Consider the following 16,884-nt stretch of genomic DNA (forward strand, 5'->3'; position numbering starts at 1 on the left):
GATACACTTAGTGGCTCGGCTTTGCCTTGACACTGATAACACTATCGAAACGGCTGTGTGTCTCTAGAACTTAGAATTATTTTAATATTAAGTTACATCTACAATAGTTTACAACCAGTTGGAGCAGAAATCTATTTCTATGAGATAAAAACGTTTGAATATTTTATTGAGAACATAGAAAAACTCTTCGCAAAATTGAACAACGTTATTTCTAATAAAAAAAAGAAACATTTACAAGAACAAATAAAGTTTTTTTAATTCTGTATAGTACGATAACATTTAAAAATACATTTACAATACGATATGTTACGCAAATATAGAATAATTCGCATTAATATTGATTATATTCCTGTTTAAAAAAGGAGGGATATAATTACAGATTCTATTGATAGGAATAGCAGTAGTTAATGAAAAGTTTAGCTAAGAAAATTATATAGATCCAAAATCCTCTGAATTTACACTCTGATAAGATTTCAAAAAAATTGCGAAAATAAATAGAAACCCAGCTTGATTCACTGTTTGGCATGTGTTAATTTCGGACATTTTTGTTGAAGCCCTTAATCATATTTCCGCTTCATTTATTTGTCCAGTTCGCATTTTTATTTATTCGCATTCTATTAAAGATACAGTAAAAATATTTATGCATTTGAAAACAAAGGAAAATTTTATCCCAATTTTATCACATTGCTTTCTTATCACAATTGCTAATTTTATCAAATATAAAAGAAATAATAGTCGATAATTATTTCTGCGATTATAATTTTTTTTGACCTTTTTTCCCCTTCCACAAATGTTTCGTAGACAATTATCGAATGATAATTTTTATGCATCGTATATACGAGGGTTGTAAATTAAATAGTGGCAACTTAACTTTGAAACTCACAGAAGGGCGGGCATGCGCAAATTGGATATGGGAGCGGTGAGGTGGCACTGTTGTCGATGTGTAGAGTGCAAAAAAAAGTCGATTTGCTTAGAAGGGTAGTTGTTGTGTGGCGTTAAAGTGAGGAGTTTCTTTTCCATCGCTCTAAAGCATGNTCATTATCTTTTTGTATATCATTACAAATCAAAGCAGTTTCAATTTTCCTTGATATCAAGTCATTATTCACTTCAATTCTAGATGTTTTTGACGACACTGACAAAACCGACGTATTTTTTCGATAAGCAGACAAAGGCTTACGAAAGCCCCAATTTCTGGAACGTATTAGACTAGCAATCGATCTCACAGGCTTGCCGATACAACAATTAGTATACTGGAAGAGTAGGTATATGTATGGGTTTAAAACACTGTTAAAAGCCGATATTAAGTAATTGTAGCTTAGACTCTCAAATTTCTTAAGAACGTATTTTACACTTATCACGAAAAATTAATGTGAAATTCAGCTTGCAATGAGCCTGAATAAATGTAAGTAGTGAATGCTGATTAATATTTGACAAGTATGTAGTAAAAATGTAAAATTCAAATTAAGTGATAATTAGCAAGTCGATTTTATCTTGAATTTGAAAAAGTCTCCAAATTTGACGATAAAAATACGCCGTGTGGCAAAACCATTTAAAAAATATGTCAGCGGGCTGTCTTAAAAGTTATTGGTAATGCTTAAAAGTTTGTTTCACAGAGAGTATGTAAAGCAATAGTTTTGTTACTAAAATATTAATTATAAAATTGTTATTTAAGAAATAAATATACTCATATAAAAATGTGCGAGTGCAAACTTCAGTCTGTTATGCATGTTTTAAAATATTTTTAGACGGTAACAAAAACATTTAATTTCAGCATGTAAGGAATAGATGTTTCAGGTATTCAATGCATTTCAAATCGGTAACTCTTAAGGAAAAAAAGGAAAATCTCCCTACAACACCTTTGTACGAATAACTTGGATGTTAGGTTGATATAATTAATAAACAAAAGATTAGCAATAGTATTTGAGAAGCATTTAAAACATCTTGATTAATTACACAGGGAGAAAAATATTAGATACTTTCGTATCACTGGTTTCAAATTTGCAATCTTCTTTTCTCTCCAAGCTAAAAAAATTTTTAATTGCATTTTTAGTTTATTTATTATCGTAATGCACAAATTTGTAAACGTTATATATAAAAAAGAGTCACGTAAATGATGCGACAAACTTCTATAGGAGTTAGAGCACATCATCAGGATTAAAATTGCACAGGAACCCATGCAAGGAAGTGTAACCATACGCCGCTTGGAGCACTTCCCTATTAATGATTTTTCTTCGTGTTCTTGTAAACAAGCTATAATAGGAAAGTGCCAATAGTCGTGTACGACGACATCTTCGGGCATGAGTTCCTACGCAATTTTTATCCGGATGTGCTCTAAATCTCCTAGATGTTTGCCAAGACAGTTACGTTGCCCCCTTTATATATATTACGTTTCTAAACCTGTTCATTTCCATAAAAAGTATACTAAAATTGTTAATTTTAAAAAACATCTGCAGATTCAGGAGAAAAACTAATCTCAGATTTGAAATCCCCACAACCGAATTAGACAAGATCAAATATTTTTATAAATGCAGCAAAAAATTTGATTTAAAATAATTCGTCTTAAAATTTGTTAAATAATAATAATTATAAAACCCTTGTCGCAGAATTCTACTCTTATTTACATAATTTACTATAAATCCAAATATCTATTTCAGTTAGTGTTCTTATTCATGTGAATGAGTTCCTTCACACACAAGTTTCATTATCTTTTTGTATATCATTACAAATCAAAGCAGTTTCAATTTTCCTTGATATCAAGTCATTATTCACTTCAATTCTAGATGTTTTTGACGACACTGACAAAACCGACGTATTTTTTCGATAAGCAGACAAAGGCTTACGAAAGCCCCAATTTCTGGAACGTATTAGACTAGCAATCGATCTCACAGGCTTGCCGATACAACAATTAGTATACTGGAAGAGTAGGTATATGTATGGGTTTAAAACACTGTTAAAAGCCGATATTACTCCACTTGTAGCAATAAGGTATGCATTGGCATTTATTGTAGCTGGATCTCCAAAAGCGAGGTAAAACTCTTGAGCAATATAAGGTATACTTGTAAAAAGAAACACAGATGTCACTACCATCGCCAACGTGAAAGTTTTCTTTTTAGCTCTTGGTAAAGACGACGAGCTTTGTTCTGAAGCTGAAAACACTTCCGACTGCTTACTTATTTTATAATAAATACCGATGTATCCAAAAAGTAGCAATACAGTCGGAAATCCAAACACGATGACGACTACAACTGTAATGTAGACACGTCTCCAAAATTGCAAAGTTTCTGCGGCAATGTTGTTTTTCTCTGAATAAAACAGGGATACACACATTCCATCAGGAGTATGGAAAAGAAAGGGACATGGAACTGCTGGCACAATAGAGATGACCCATGGGAATATGATCCACCATTTCATGTCGTTTTTTCTGGTGAGAGCATTAATAATTGCATTGTAACGATCTAGTGCTATGGTAACTAGCATGTATCCGGACAACGCTAGTGAATACGTTTGCATGAATTTCATGCACTTGCAACTGACAGTATCTATAAAATACTTTCTTTTGTCCTGTTCCCACAATAGCTGAGCACCCAATGTGAAGAAAGCTACGAAACAATCCGCAATCGCAAGGTACAAAAACAGTACCTTAGCTTTAGGTATTCCTTTTTTACGATAGGGATAGAAGGAACAGAAGACTAAGAAATTCCCAAAAAGTGAAAATAATATCATGGCGCTTAAAAGGCTTTTTCGGGTTCCAACGTGATATTCCAATCCTCTTTTACTTTCTTCTTCCAGAGATTGGCTTTCTGAAGTATCAGAATTAAACACATGAAGTCCTCCCCAATGATCTTCAGAATTATTCATCATGGCTTCAGTTGACATCTCAAGATAGTTTTAAGCCTTCATCAGGATTTATTCTGCTTTCAAGTGTCGGAATTTATTAATTCAGTAGAAGCAATGGACAGTAACAACGACGCGTAGAAATTAAATATTGAGGGATTTAGATATATTTCTCTACCGAGGTTATCCATTTCTGTGTAATTAGTTTTAATGTTTTAACAATATATGGAGTAGGAATGCAATTTAGTTTATATAACTGGTTGACCTTCTCCCATTTAACTATTGCATTCAACTGGTTTTATTTCACTAGTTTTATACATAGTCTAAATCTGAGGCATTCAATATCTCTCACTCAATCATTTTTCTTTCTTCAATCTCCTTTATAATCTTCATCCAAGCGCCAAATTCTGAAAATGAAAAAAATAATAATAATTGCTATTTAAAGAAATATAATGATTGAATAAATGAAGAGAAGAAGTAAAAATCAAGTGAGTAACATTAAAAGTTATGATTTAATTGTTTTACTTTATTATACGAATGATAACGGGAAATACTATTAGAAAAAAAAAATAAGCCAACAAATTTTCAGATCAAACATGTAGTTGGTATATTTTCATTGAAAATATTTTCCTGTCCATTTGTTAAAGATTAAATAGCATCTAAATTGGTCAAATAGTTAGTTTCATAATTGGCAAAATCAGAAATGTTTTCAAGTTGTTCTTTTTTTCTAAGTGATTTCGTTTGGTCATATTTCCCGTAAAAGGTAACAATTCCTTAATAACAACTGTAAACAAACGTCTAGGGGCAGGACGATTCCGTAATGCTAACGGATTAAGAACATTCAGAAAGCAAACAAAGGGAAAATGAACTCGATATCAGGAAAGAGTTGCTGGTAGGAACATCATTTGCTAGAGATAGGGACATCGATAATTAATTCCCCTTTAAATAATTTTCTTTCCCTTTTTTTTTGTAAAGAAATATAAAATTCAAATTGTTTAAGTGCCTAATGAATTTTATGAAACCAGTTATTTAAAAGTATCAATGTTATCTATTTTATATATTATAATCATGTATTTTTAAAAGATTAAAATGTTGTAATCTTCTTCTGATTCGATCTTAGAATCATTTAGTTCACAAATGCGATTAAATCTTACAGTTAAATAAAACTTAAATTAAGATCTATAAGAAGTTCTTTTCTACTGTATTGTAAGTACATATTTATGCAATATGGAGCAACATGAGGCAAAGTGGGTGGTAAAAGTATTTAAAGAAAATTTGACGTTATTGATGAACAGCCGTAGAACCTCATTAAAGCCAGTGGGGTGACCATACCACTGTCCAAAATTTCATATTAATTCATTGTTTAGCTGAAATAAGTTTATTAAGGCTTTATAATCGATTTTATAAAATGTACCCCTTGAAGAATAGCCAATGCACCAAGGCAAAAAATGAAAAAGAAATCCTAAATATTCATGGCATTCTTTCTCTTCTTTCCTCTTCTTACTTTTGTGGCCCCACATTTGGTTTCAAAAATTATGAAATCGTCGTTCACTGGGGGAAGGGGGGAATGTCATCTAACATGTTCACTTTCAACGTAAGCTTCTGGTCATTTGAACTTTTCATTATCTTCTAGAAATGGTGACAGGTTGACAGTGATTAATTGCCACATTTAAATTTATACCTTTACAATTTGTTCTATAATTATCACCTTTTGAGTATATTCCTTTTGATTCATATATATGAGTGCCCTATATATATATATATANGCAGGGGCTGATTTCTCATGTTTGTTTTTTGATATTTCTCAAAAACTACTCAGAAAATCAGTTTGTAAATTATTAAATGTTTAGATCATACGCTTTTTCATACATATCATTGAAGTTTGAAACTTTTTGAGGTTTGAGGGGCCAACAATAAATTACTAACGGAAAAATATCTTTTTAAACACCCTATGCCAAAAAATGTAGTTATAACTTTGTAACATACAACTGTTACTTTGGCTATTATATGCAAAAAATGTCGTAAACGTAGCTTAAATATTTATGGATATATAGAAATTTTTATGAAAAACGTTTTTTGTCTTACATTCTTTTGTTAAAACTTCAAAAATATTCAATAAAACAAAACTTTTGGATCAATTTAAAATAATCTCAATGAATTTCTTCGACATTCAATTGTTCGATATCATTATTATTAGGTATTATGCATTACGTATCATTATTACTACCCATTATGACATTACGTTGTTCGATTAGTATATATAAAAATTACGTTTATATCTGAAGAAAATCCATACGTTGACACTCAGTTATGCTAGCTATGACATAACTTTCCCTCGTGACGTCACAGTTGTTTTGTTCCTGTCTATCCGAAAAATGCGTACATAGATGTTTAAAAAATAAGATCTTCCGAAGCCAAATGAGATGAAAAGTTTGCGCAGATATTTGCATTTTCAACACAAAGTATTCTTCGCTTATAATAAAATTCGCCAAACTGACAGAAGTAAATGACGAACCATTTAAATATTCAAAATAGGTTCACGCTTGAGGTAAGGAATTTATCCGCTCTTATTGAACTTTTCATTGGCACCATAATAGGTGGCCCAACGTTGCTTCCACAGTAAGGACAGATAGTACAGAGAATGAAAGAACATCCATGCCTTGCCCGGGATTCGAACCCGGAACCTTTCTGATGAAAGGCCAGTTCCCTGACCCCCACACAGGCGTGTTGGCGCATTTCGAAATATAAAGTGTAGAGAAAAGTGAATTCAGTTAAACTAAGGGGAGAGAAAACTATGACGTTTCAAATCCTGAACATTTTTATTTCAGAACATAAAATGCATACAAATTATTACAGGATTACAACAAAATAATTGTTCATAAATTAATGCATAATAAATAATTAATGCATAAGCTTTTAAAATTACATCAACTGAAATGAAACACTCTCAAAAAATAGACAATTGTTCAGAAATGGAGATAGTTAACGGATTTTAACAAAATATCTATTAATAAACTTTTGACATTTCGAAATAAATTAATTTAAAAATTTACTCTTAATTTATTACTTCAACTGTGCGAGAATAATTCATTTGAGGTAAATCTTTCAGATATTTTAAATGCGTCAAATAGTTTAATATTTTCTTTTTAAACATTATATATGAAAGAAATAGTCATAACATCTATAATAAATTAAATATAAATTGGAAAATTTCAAGAATAAAATAATTGAATTCAAAATTAGGCGTGTTTACTATAATTGGATTACTTTTCCTTTATCCTTTAAGTAAGATATTTCTAAAAATACCTTTTCCCGTCTAAAATAGAATAAAGGGAATAAAAGGTATGTTTAAGTTATTTCCTGTCTAGTAAATGAAGATTTGTAAGAACGTAAAGAAATTATTTAACATAAATTTAAAGAAAATATTGTGATAAAATATGAATGGTTTGTCCAAAAGAAACAAATAAATTCTTTGCTCACTGTTATTACTTATTTCTCTTAGGCTTCGATTTAATAGTTGTAAAAGAAAGACTTCTTTGAATTGAACAAATCATTTTCATTGAATGAACCATTTTCATTGATTTTAACTTACTTCACATTCACTTGTCCTTCTATTTTTACCAAGCATTTGTATAATCAGAGTGAGTTGCCAAATTTTTCAACAAAAACATGCACTTTTGAAGCACTTAGAAAATATTTTTAAGCACTTTAAAATAATATTATAAATAGGATATGCATATAATAAATTTTGTTTCTTCCTGTTAATTAAAGTTCTTTATATATGCATTAACAAAATGCAAAATTTCAAAGGCTTTACATAATTATGATAAAATAACTAGTTTCTGAAAAAGAACTTTTTTTTCTTGACTATATTAGCCACTATAAAAACAATTTATAAAGAATTTTAAATATGTTCAATATTGAGTTTCTCCTTCTATTTCTTAAATTAATAATTTCTTTATTTAAATATGCAAAAAAAATGTATTCGAAATTATAATTTAATATAATTTAATTTAATTATAAGATTATCGAGTATATTTTTTAGATTTAAACAAATTTATTCATAAAAGCATATTCTACGAAACATTAACAAGATTAATATTACTGATCGTACCGAATTTATAAAGATATGTTAAAAGTTAAGCAAACTAAGAATACTTTCATAAATTCATATTACAAATGTAAGTTAGCGAATAGTCCCTAATTAATTTTTATTAAAATGTTTTACTTGGTTCAGTATTTCTTTGATGAAATGATTAAAAAAATGCAAATAATTTCGAAATGTAAATACAATGAGTTGAAGCTAAACATTTTTGTCAGAAGTAAATCATTATATGGTCCCTACACTCATATATTTTACAAATCTCAGATAATTGTATTATTCATTTCAATTGTTTTTAAATCAAATCATTAAGAGATAAAATAAAGTTTTTTTGAATGAAAAATCTTGATAATATAAGATTTTTTGCTGCATTTAAAATAGTGAAGGATCCTCGCTTCATACTTAATTTAAAATCTTGCCTCTAATTATTATTGAGTTTTTTCATAAAAAAAATTACGAAATAATAGAATAATAAAAGGTAATTAGTAAAAAAAAAGTAATAAAGTGCAATAAAAGTTTTTAAAACATTTTGCAATTAGTGGATGGTCCCTCTGATAAAATTTAAAAATCTCAATTAATTATTATCTTTATTAAATTTAATGAATAAAAGAGAGTTGGAAATTTTAAAGTGATGAAGCGTTGGGATTGTTTACTGCCCTGAGGACCTACGTGAAAATACGTCATTAGTGAATGATCCCCAAGTCAAGTTGAAGGATTAGTACTGATCTGTAAACAGAAGAGCGGGAGAAAGTCATTAGCTTGCCAGTGACAAAGACAATGGCGCTTCACTAACGATAACATTAACCAGAGAAATAAAATTTTCTTTTGCTACTAGGGAAAGAAATTTGGCAATGTTTAGCTGGTCCCAGTAATCAACGAAAATTCAAGATATTTTTCGGTTCGATTTCAGAAGGTGGAAAATGAAGTCTGAAATTGTGAATCCCTTGCAAAAAGCAGCAGTGCTGCACAAGAGAATGTAACAATTCTTCGCTCTGAATCCAGCTCAATATTTGCACATGCAAACCCACAAGTATTTCAAACATGTCGAATGATTGGCACTTCATATGCTGTGAACCGACGGTACATCAAAATGATTTGTGAAAACGTTGAATAGAACAATGTGAAAACCATGCTTTTTGCATAATTTGTGATGAAAATCAACATGGTAACGAAAAAATATCTCATTTTTGAAAAGGGAAAATTAAGCAGTTTTTAAAAACACTTAATGAAAAATAAAAACACCTTTAAGGGCTTTTAAAAAAACGAAACTACGCACTACGCAAAATGCTATGCAACCCGTTAATTATTACGTACTTCTTTGCCTTACTAGTTCAATACCGTATTAATGAATTGTATTTTGTAAAATTGTTTATAAAAATATATGTAAAGTTTAAAGTTTAGTAAAATTAGTTTAAAAATAATGTGTAATAAAAATTATAGTAATTATTAAAATAATAAGAAAAATGCACAATAGAAAATATTAAAGTTAAAATAATAATATTGAATTATTTAAAAAAAAAATTGTGCATGAGCAATTTTATAGATAAAATAGACAAATCTATTTTACTTGAAAAAATGATTATATGACATGTTTTAAATATGAGTAGTTTCACTTAAATTTTTTGTTAACTAAACTTTAGCAAAGTAATATATCCTTAAAAGTTTTTATTTTTTGCATAAATAAATTTAATAGCCCATGCTTGGCGATAAGATAGTGTACAGGATGTAAATGAATAGTTTAAAACTACATATATAGATGGGTTGAGTGTCATCTTGAGGCAACAAAATGAACTTTAAAATGAAGATTGAATATCACTTGAAGTAAAACGAGATAGAAAAAAAGTTTCCGAAAAATTTGGCGCAGAAACTTTGACTCGTGATTGATCGAGTCTTCATTTTATTCTCAATTATTGACATTTGTTTTTTTCTCACTTTTGACAAATTATTCATGAAAGGTTTGCTGAGTTAAATATGTACTGAAAATAACAGCTTTTTAGCTAAAAAAAGCTGTACAGCTCACAAATGTTTGTTTTTTTTTCACAAACTCGCAATATTTTACTTCCCTTGTGCCTGAATTCATACAAGGATATGAAATAAAATTATCATGATTCGAGTATCATTTATTATTTTTTTATATAAGTCTACTGCATGATTAAGGTAGGTTGCATTTACTTTATCAATTTTTAGAAACAATCTTTTCAGTTTATTTTTACAAACATTAATGTTATTGTCTTATTTTTTTTATCTTACATTTTAAGTCTGATTTCTTTGAAGGATGTAAAATAAAATTATCAAGAACTTTTATCCTTATATGAGCTTATAACATTATAACAAATAGCAAGGTAAGTCTTAGCCTTTACTTTACTGATTTTTAGAAACAAGCTTTTTTTTACTGATTTTCAAAAATAAATACTTATTCTTACATTTCAATATTTTCATATCTCGATATTTTTATATTTTATTTTATTCTTTATTTTTTGAACATTTATACGAAAACATTTATCAATTATATGAGTTAACTTAACCCCGCCCAATTATGAGTTAATTATATGTTTGCAAAAATCCAAGATAAATAGCAAAACTAGCTATACTGTAAAAAATTCTGGATCAAATTCTGGGTTAAAGACACTTTAGGTGAATCATCCATAAAATCCATTTACCGTAAAATATCCAAAAGTTCATTTTTACAGTAAAATATCATACCGTAATTTTTACACTAATATTTATTAAACAACAGTTGTTCAGTGATTTTACGGAAAAAAGTACTGTAAAAATTGCGGTACATCAGAATTTTTGTGCCTTAACATGCTCTGGTAAAAATGGATTTTATGGTAAAAAAAATACCGGTACCCTGAGTGGTCGTGTGTTTTACCGTAATTTGATCCGGGGTATTTTAAGGTGAACTTTTGCGAATAAAAGGTGAGTTGCTTAAACTTCAATATTACCCGTTATTTGCAGTTAACAAAAATATATCTAGTTACAGTATAAAAAGTAACACTTTCTCTCCTTTTAAACATTTTTTTTTGAATTCTTTATAAAACTTTATATTTTCCTTCAATTTTTCTTAACAAATATCAAAACTGAAGTGGGTTTAAAATTTGTTGCATAAGAATAAAAGTATTAAGGATAAGCCTTAAATCTAGTCTTTCTTGATTCAGCGCATAGAAAAAGATAGGGATTTAATCTTTTCAATATAGTTCTAAGTTTCAATAAACTGCTTACGTTTAGAACGAAATATTTCTTTAAATTCCCATAAATGTTTTTTCTAGTGTTTCAGTCATTCTGTACTTTATTTTTAAAGAAGATTAGAACTAAAAGGGTTTCAGTTAGTCCCTGTCTCCCTCTCCCCAACCAATAATATTTTTGGTTTCTAGGTGAAACAATGCTAAAAACTATAAAAGAAAATCTTAAAGGCATTCAAAAAACTAAATTAAGCTATATTATAATATTTGAAACAGAATGTAATATTAATCACTAACTGAAAAATTGAAGTAGTACTTGAAATATTAAGTAGAGTAATTATGTTACTAAATTAAGTAAGTTACTAAATTAAGTGAGTTACTTAATTAAGTGAGTAAGTAAAGTAAGCAAGCTAGCTGAAAAAACAAGTAAGTTAATAAAATAAATAACGCTACTAAAGTAAAGTCTAAAACAGAAACTAAAACTGCTTACTAAACTTCTGAAAAGCCATTATTCATAGAGGTGACATAAATGTATTGAAAAAATATCAATTGGATATCTGAAAAAGGTTGTGATTGATATTATGGACATCATGATGCTAATAATATTTTAAGTTTTGAAAGATATGCATGTTTTTCGCAGTGATTATGGGAAATGTATAGAAATAAGGTATGGAAATGTATGCGTCAAATAAAAGCTGATAATGCGTCAAATTATAACTGAGCATCAGAATCTTTATTCTTTGATGGCGTATTTAACCAGCTTTAACCGGTAATTATCTGATAAACTCACTTTTTACCAGTCCTGCAGTGGACTGATCATTAAGACACGGTTCCCTGCAGATCACCGAAGTCAGCCGCGGTCAGTGTGCGGGTGAGTGACCACTTGGATCAGTCTGCGTAGGGACCGAGGGTGTGCGGTATTGGTCCTCGTTAAACTGTTCTACCGTAAAGTGCTCGACTTCGCGTGCAGGTCGTCGAGCTACCGAAGCGGGGGTGCCATCCCCTCTGCAGAGGATCAAAAATGTGATGGCATGTCTTCGGATTATCCTCAGGGGGGTTTCCCAGACAGTCGCCAATAGCCCATCGTGCAGCTGTAGTGCGACGTAAATTAACTACAATAACAGCAACAACACTTTTTACCAGAGAGACATCATCAACTAAACCCTGTGTTAATATATATAATTCTCGAATTAATGGAAATTATATAATTCTCGAAAATAAGTGCCATTGGAAGAATCGACAAAAAAGTCAATTAATAAAAATGCGAAAAAGTCGAGGGATGTATTAACAACCAATTTACTTAGAAAATTTGTAACTTAGCTGAAAAAATGGGATTTACATTTCTTTTTAAGCCAAAATTCATTATAAAATAGCATAATAATGACAATGGTATCCATTACTTTGCATTCTGGGGTTTTCAAAACACGCTGTAGAAAACAAATTATCTCGCCTATCAATAAAAATATGATTTCAGATAGCTTTTACAATATTAATCATATTTTTTTCGTATTCTTTAAGAGACATTTCAGAAAAGCTACTAAAAATTTTACGGGGAAATTTCATTTTTACGTTTTACGAAGCTAACGAAGTTAAAAACTTCTGTGCATTTTAAATTAGTCTGAGAGACTTTTTTTTACATTTCCGTGATTATTTTTTTCTGTGAAATAGTGTAATAGTTCTTTCGTAAAATTATATCTAATTTTACAAACTTTAATAAAATACAACGTAAAACAATATACGCAAAAAAATGGGAACATATTTAATTCAACTTTAATGGAAAAATAAATATTATTCATATTCACCATTTTATCATTCCTGAAATCTATTACAAATCTCTCATGCAAACATATAAAATATGTTTCAGAAGTTCATTTTACTTTTCACCAGTGCTTTTAAAATGTTAAGTAACACATGTAATATATGTTTTTCTCCCATTACAGAACTTAAAAATACATTAAAGGAATTTATATATTTCAAAATGCTTTTAAAATTATTCCACAATATTGATTTTCTTTCCGAATGTACAGGAATACCAAAAAGCTCGCTAATTTTTTACCGAAGTACTTTTTCATGTAAAATTAAATTTAAAGTACAATAAAAAAAACGAGTACCACGAATAACTTTTGATTTAATGATCCAATCTTTATTTATCATCTTTAATCAATCAACCTTAAAGGTTCAAGGAGGGGACCTCAATAAGCTAATTAATTAGCGCAGGTGATACTTTTAGTTACGAAATCGGACACAAAACTTACTTTTTCTGAGTAAAAGCAAACTTATTTTTTGAGGGATTCGGATTTCTGACCCCCAAATAATATGAGAAAATACAATCAGGGATATATGGTCCCATTTGTTCGGTTAGTAAAGCACTCCAAAATTTAGACCCATTAGTGCTAATTTTTTTTTAATTTTATTTCAAAATTTTTTCAGCTTTTATTAAATAAAATAATAAACATTTAATAATAAAATTGTATACTTAAAGAATGATTCAAAAATTTATCTACCTTATAATTCAAAACCTTTTCTACTCACTTTAAATAAAATAATAATAAATAAATATTTGCTAAAAGTCATCTTTAGATAAACGAATTTAGCAATTGCGTGCAAAAATTTTTCAATTTGCTTAAAAAGTTCTCGAGATTTACGCAAAAAGTAAAAATAAAATTAACCTATCCAATCTTTCGACCACGCTCTCAAATTGTTGAAGCAATTTTTCAGATTGCGGCAACTTCCATGTTTTGATGGTCGAAAATTCGAATCTTTGAAGAAAATATGTTTATTTGAAGAAAGTATGTCCTTATGTCTAATTCTGTAACTTAACCATCTTACTTTTCCAAATAGTTTAATAATCTGGATTATTATCAAATTTTTTCAAAACATCATTTATAATTTTTTATTTCAACACTGAAAGTTATGCATAGTCGCTGAACTCAAACTTTCTTCCAATTTAATTAAGCTCGTCCTCATTAGCAACATTAGCAACCAGCTATTGAAAGAGAAATGCAAATGCGATCTTAAAACATACTCAAAACAAGTAATTAGTGAGGTGCTTACTCATATTAAGCGTGAATAATTAAAGCTAATTAAGAAGCTTAAAATAATTTTAAAAACATAAGAAGTGTGAATATTTTACTACATTTCAAAATTTAATTGAATATAACAATTGTTAATAAAATTTTAAATTTTACTGTAATAATAATAATAATGTACCACTCAGATCTGAATTTCATAATATGAATATTCTATCTTGATACCTTTAAAACTGTTCTGCTTTGCATGTATAAAATTTATTCAATTTTATTTTTTACGAAATATATGCAATTACATATATGCATTATAAACTATACATAAGAAATATCCCATATTTTATACACGAAATCTAACATAAATTATATAAAGAATAATCTAAAAAGGTTAAAATAAGAATTTTTTAAAGGGTACAAGATATTTCGAAAAAAAATATACACAATATTACTGATAACTAAAATAAATATTTCACATAATCACAAATGTTTTGTTTATTATGCAGAAAAATATGATAAAATTCACTGAGCTATTTTTAAAGTTATTGAAAAGAGTACTTTTTTCCTTTTAAATTAAATAATTACTTTGTTTTTAATAAATTTTTTAATAACTTCCATTTTGTGATAATCACAAATCCACTTACTTTTGAATTAAATAACTACTTTATAATTTTTACTTTATAATTTTCTACTTTATAAATTTTCTTAATAAACTTTTTAATTACTTCCATTTTGTGATTAACTCAAAATGCAGAATTCGAAAACGAAATTATTTGAATCATATACGTAATGAGTTTCAGACAAAAAAAATAGAATTAAAATTGATATTTAATTATATTATAAAGAATAAGTGTGTAAGGGTAACTCATTAATTATATTTCCAAATTCTCAAATTATATTATATTTCCAAATTCTCAAATTATATTTTCAAATATTCAAATTGTATTTCCAAATATTCAAATTATATTTCCAAATATTCAAATTATATTCGTCAAACAGTTTTTCCTTTTACAAAAAGCAATTTCATTAACACAATAATGGAATTTCAAGTACTTAGGACAATTCTTAATTTTTTCAGAGATAAAATTAATATTTTATTCCATTTAAATAGATAAAATTAATATTTTTATTTCCATTCATTAATATTATATTTAATATTTTATTCCATTTTTTCCTCACTTTAAGGAATAAAATTATTTTATTTAAAATTTTAATTGGAGATATTAAATTCAATTACAAACATAATTAAGTCAAACACAAACGACCAAATATCATTTTAGAAAGAAAGTAAAACTTTTAACTAATTTTTAGTGATTTTTAATTAGTAAAAGTATATACATCTATGTTGTCTAATTATACAACAAAATATAATATTATTAAATACTTTGTTATCGAAATAATGAAACCTCTATATAAATCATCACTTCTAAAAAGTTGTTCAAAAACACAATAATAAAACATTTTTTTAAAGAAAGTTGTTTAAAAAAAGTAGCGTTAAACACTCTGGTAATAAAGTTGCTTTTAAATATTTATAAATTTTTAACTAATACAAAATTAATACTTTCTCACAACTAAAAAACTAATATCAATATTCCTAAGAAATTAATCGGAAAATAAAATAATGTTTTATCTATAAATAAGGCTCTTATAAGTATATACGTAACAAAGTAATTGAATATAAATTAGTGCTTGAAATTCTGGCGATAACTTCTTATATACTCCAAATAGTTAATAACTAACTAATAAATGTGAAAATATGCAGTTTTTTTGAATTATATAAACTTATATACTAAAAATATATAATAAGCCTTTTTTTCACTTACAATTTAAAAAGGATAATTTTTCTTTTCGATAAATTTTCAAAAACTCTGTATCCAAATTCTATGCAGTTAGTTTCTATAATAGATTCTAAACTTAAAAGATCTAACGCACTTCTTGAAGTCCGGTGAGTGAATGTCATAGCTGTGTTGTTGGAAAAATCATTCAGCAGGATGAAAGGGCAGTGATTGGTTCTTGGATAAAAGCACGTGACTTGTTTAAACCCAATGGGATCTCTTACATTCATGACTTCCATTTAGTTAAGAATAAAAATTCAACAAAAATCTTAACTCGTTTTGAAATATGTGTAAATACTTTAAGCCAGAAGTTCTCAAACTTTTTTTAATCACGATGCACTTTTAAAATTGAGAATTCAACGCGGAGCATTTAATTTTATCAGAAATATAAATACAACATTTAGTATAGTGAGTTATAAAATAGTATTAAATATGTTATTTGGTCGTTGTGTTAGTCATATAAGCATGCAATGAGTAATCACAATGAGTAATCTTGCAATGAGTAATGCTTTACCGTTTTTGAGAATGAGTAGACATGAGTAGACTTATATATTTAGGTTGATTTCCCATAGCAGATAATGCAACATTGATGGTAAAAAAATAATGCAAATATTGTGAATCCCCAATTTCTTTATTTCTTATTTTATCACCATTACACTTGTTACAAATTTTGTAACAACACTGTTTTTACAACACTGTTGGAAATTTCTAGGAAAAAAAATTATTAAATAACAATTTATTTAATGTTTTACCATATTTTAAAAACAACAGTCAAATAACCATAAATAAGATGGTATTCAAGCTGTTAACTGTGAGAAAATCCGTTTATTAACTGGCTTCACCTTATACGGTTAAACAACCAGAAATTGATCGCACCAACAAGGCCCACCTAATTAAACCACTTAGTT

General features: G+C 28.1%; 1 protein-coding gene across 1 annotated transcript; it reads right to left on the reverse strand.

The window, feature by feature from the left end:
* Positions 1-1,309: 1,309 nt before the first annotated feature.
* Positions 1,310-16,119, reverse strand: LOC107452793 (mesotocin receptor-like). The gene is made up of 2 exons (XM_016069374.3): positions 15,965-16,119; positions 1,310-4,241 (listed from the first exon to the last, which is right to left on the reverse strand). Exon 2 carries the CDS (start codon positions 3,874-3,876, stop codon positions 2,686-2,688), a length of 1,191 nt encoding a protein of 396 aa, XP_015924860.1. The 5' UTR covers positions 3,877-4,241; positions 15,965-16,119; the 3' UTR covers positions 1,310-2,685.
* Between the last annotated feature and the right edge of the window lie 765 nt (positions 16,120-16,884).

The sequence above is a fragment of the Parasteatoda tepidariorum genome, chromosome 3 (assembly GCF_043381705.1).
Source record: "Parasteatoda tepidariorum isolate YZ-2023 chromosome 3, CAS_Ptep_4.0, whole genome shotgun sequence".
Taxonomy (NCBI): Eukaryota; Metazoa; Arthropoda; class Arachnida; order Araneae; family Theridiidae; genus Parasteatoda; species Parasteatoda tepidariorum.

Coding starts and splice junctions, on each gene's coding strand:
- LOC107452793 (XM_016069374.3), bottom strand. CDS start 3,876: ATGTCAACTGAAGCCATGATGAATAATTCTGAAGATCATTGGGGAGGA.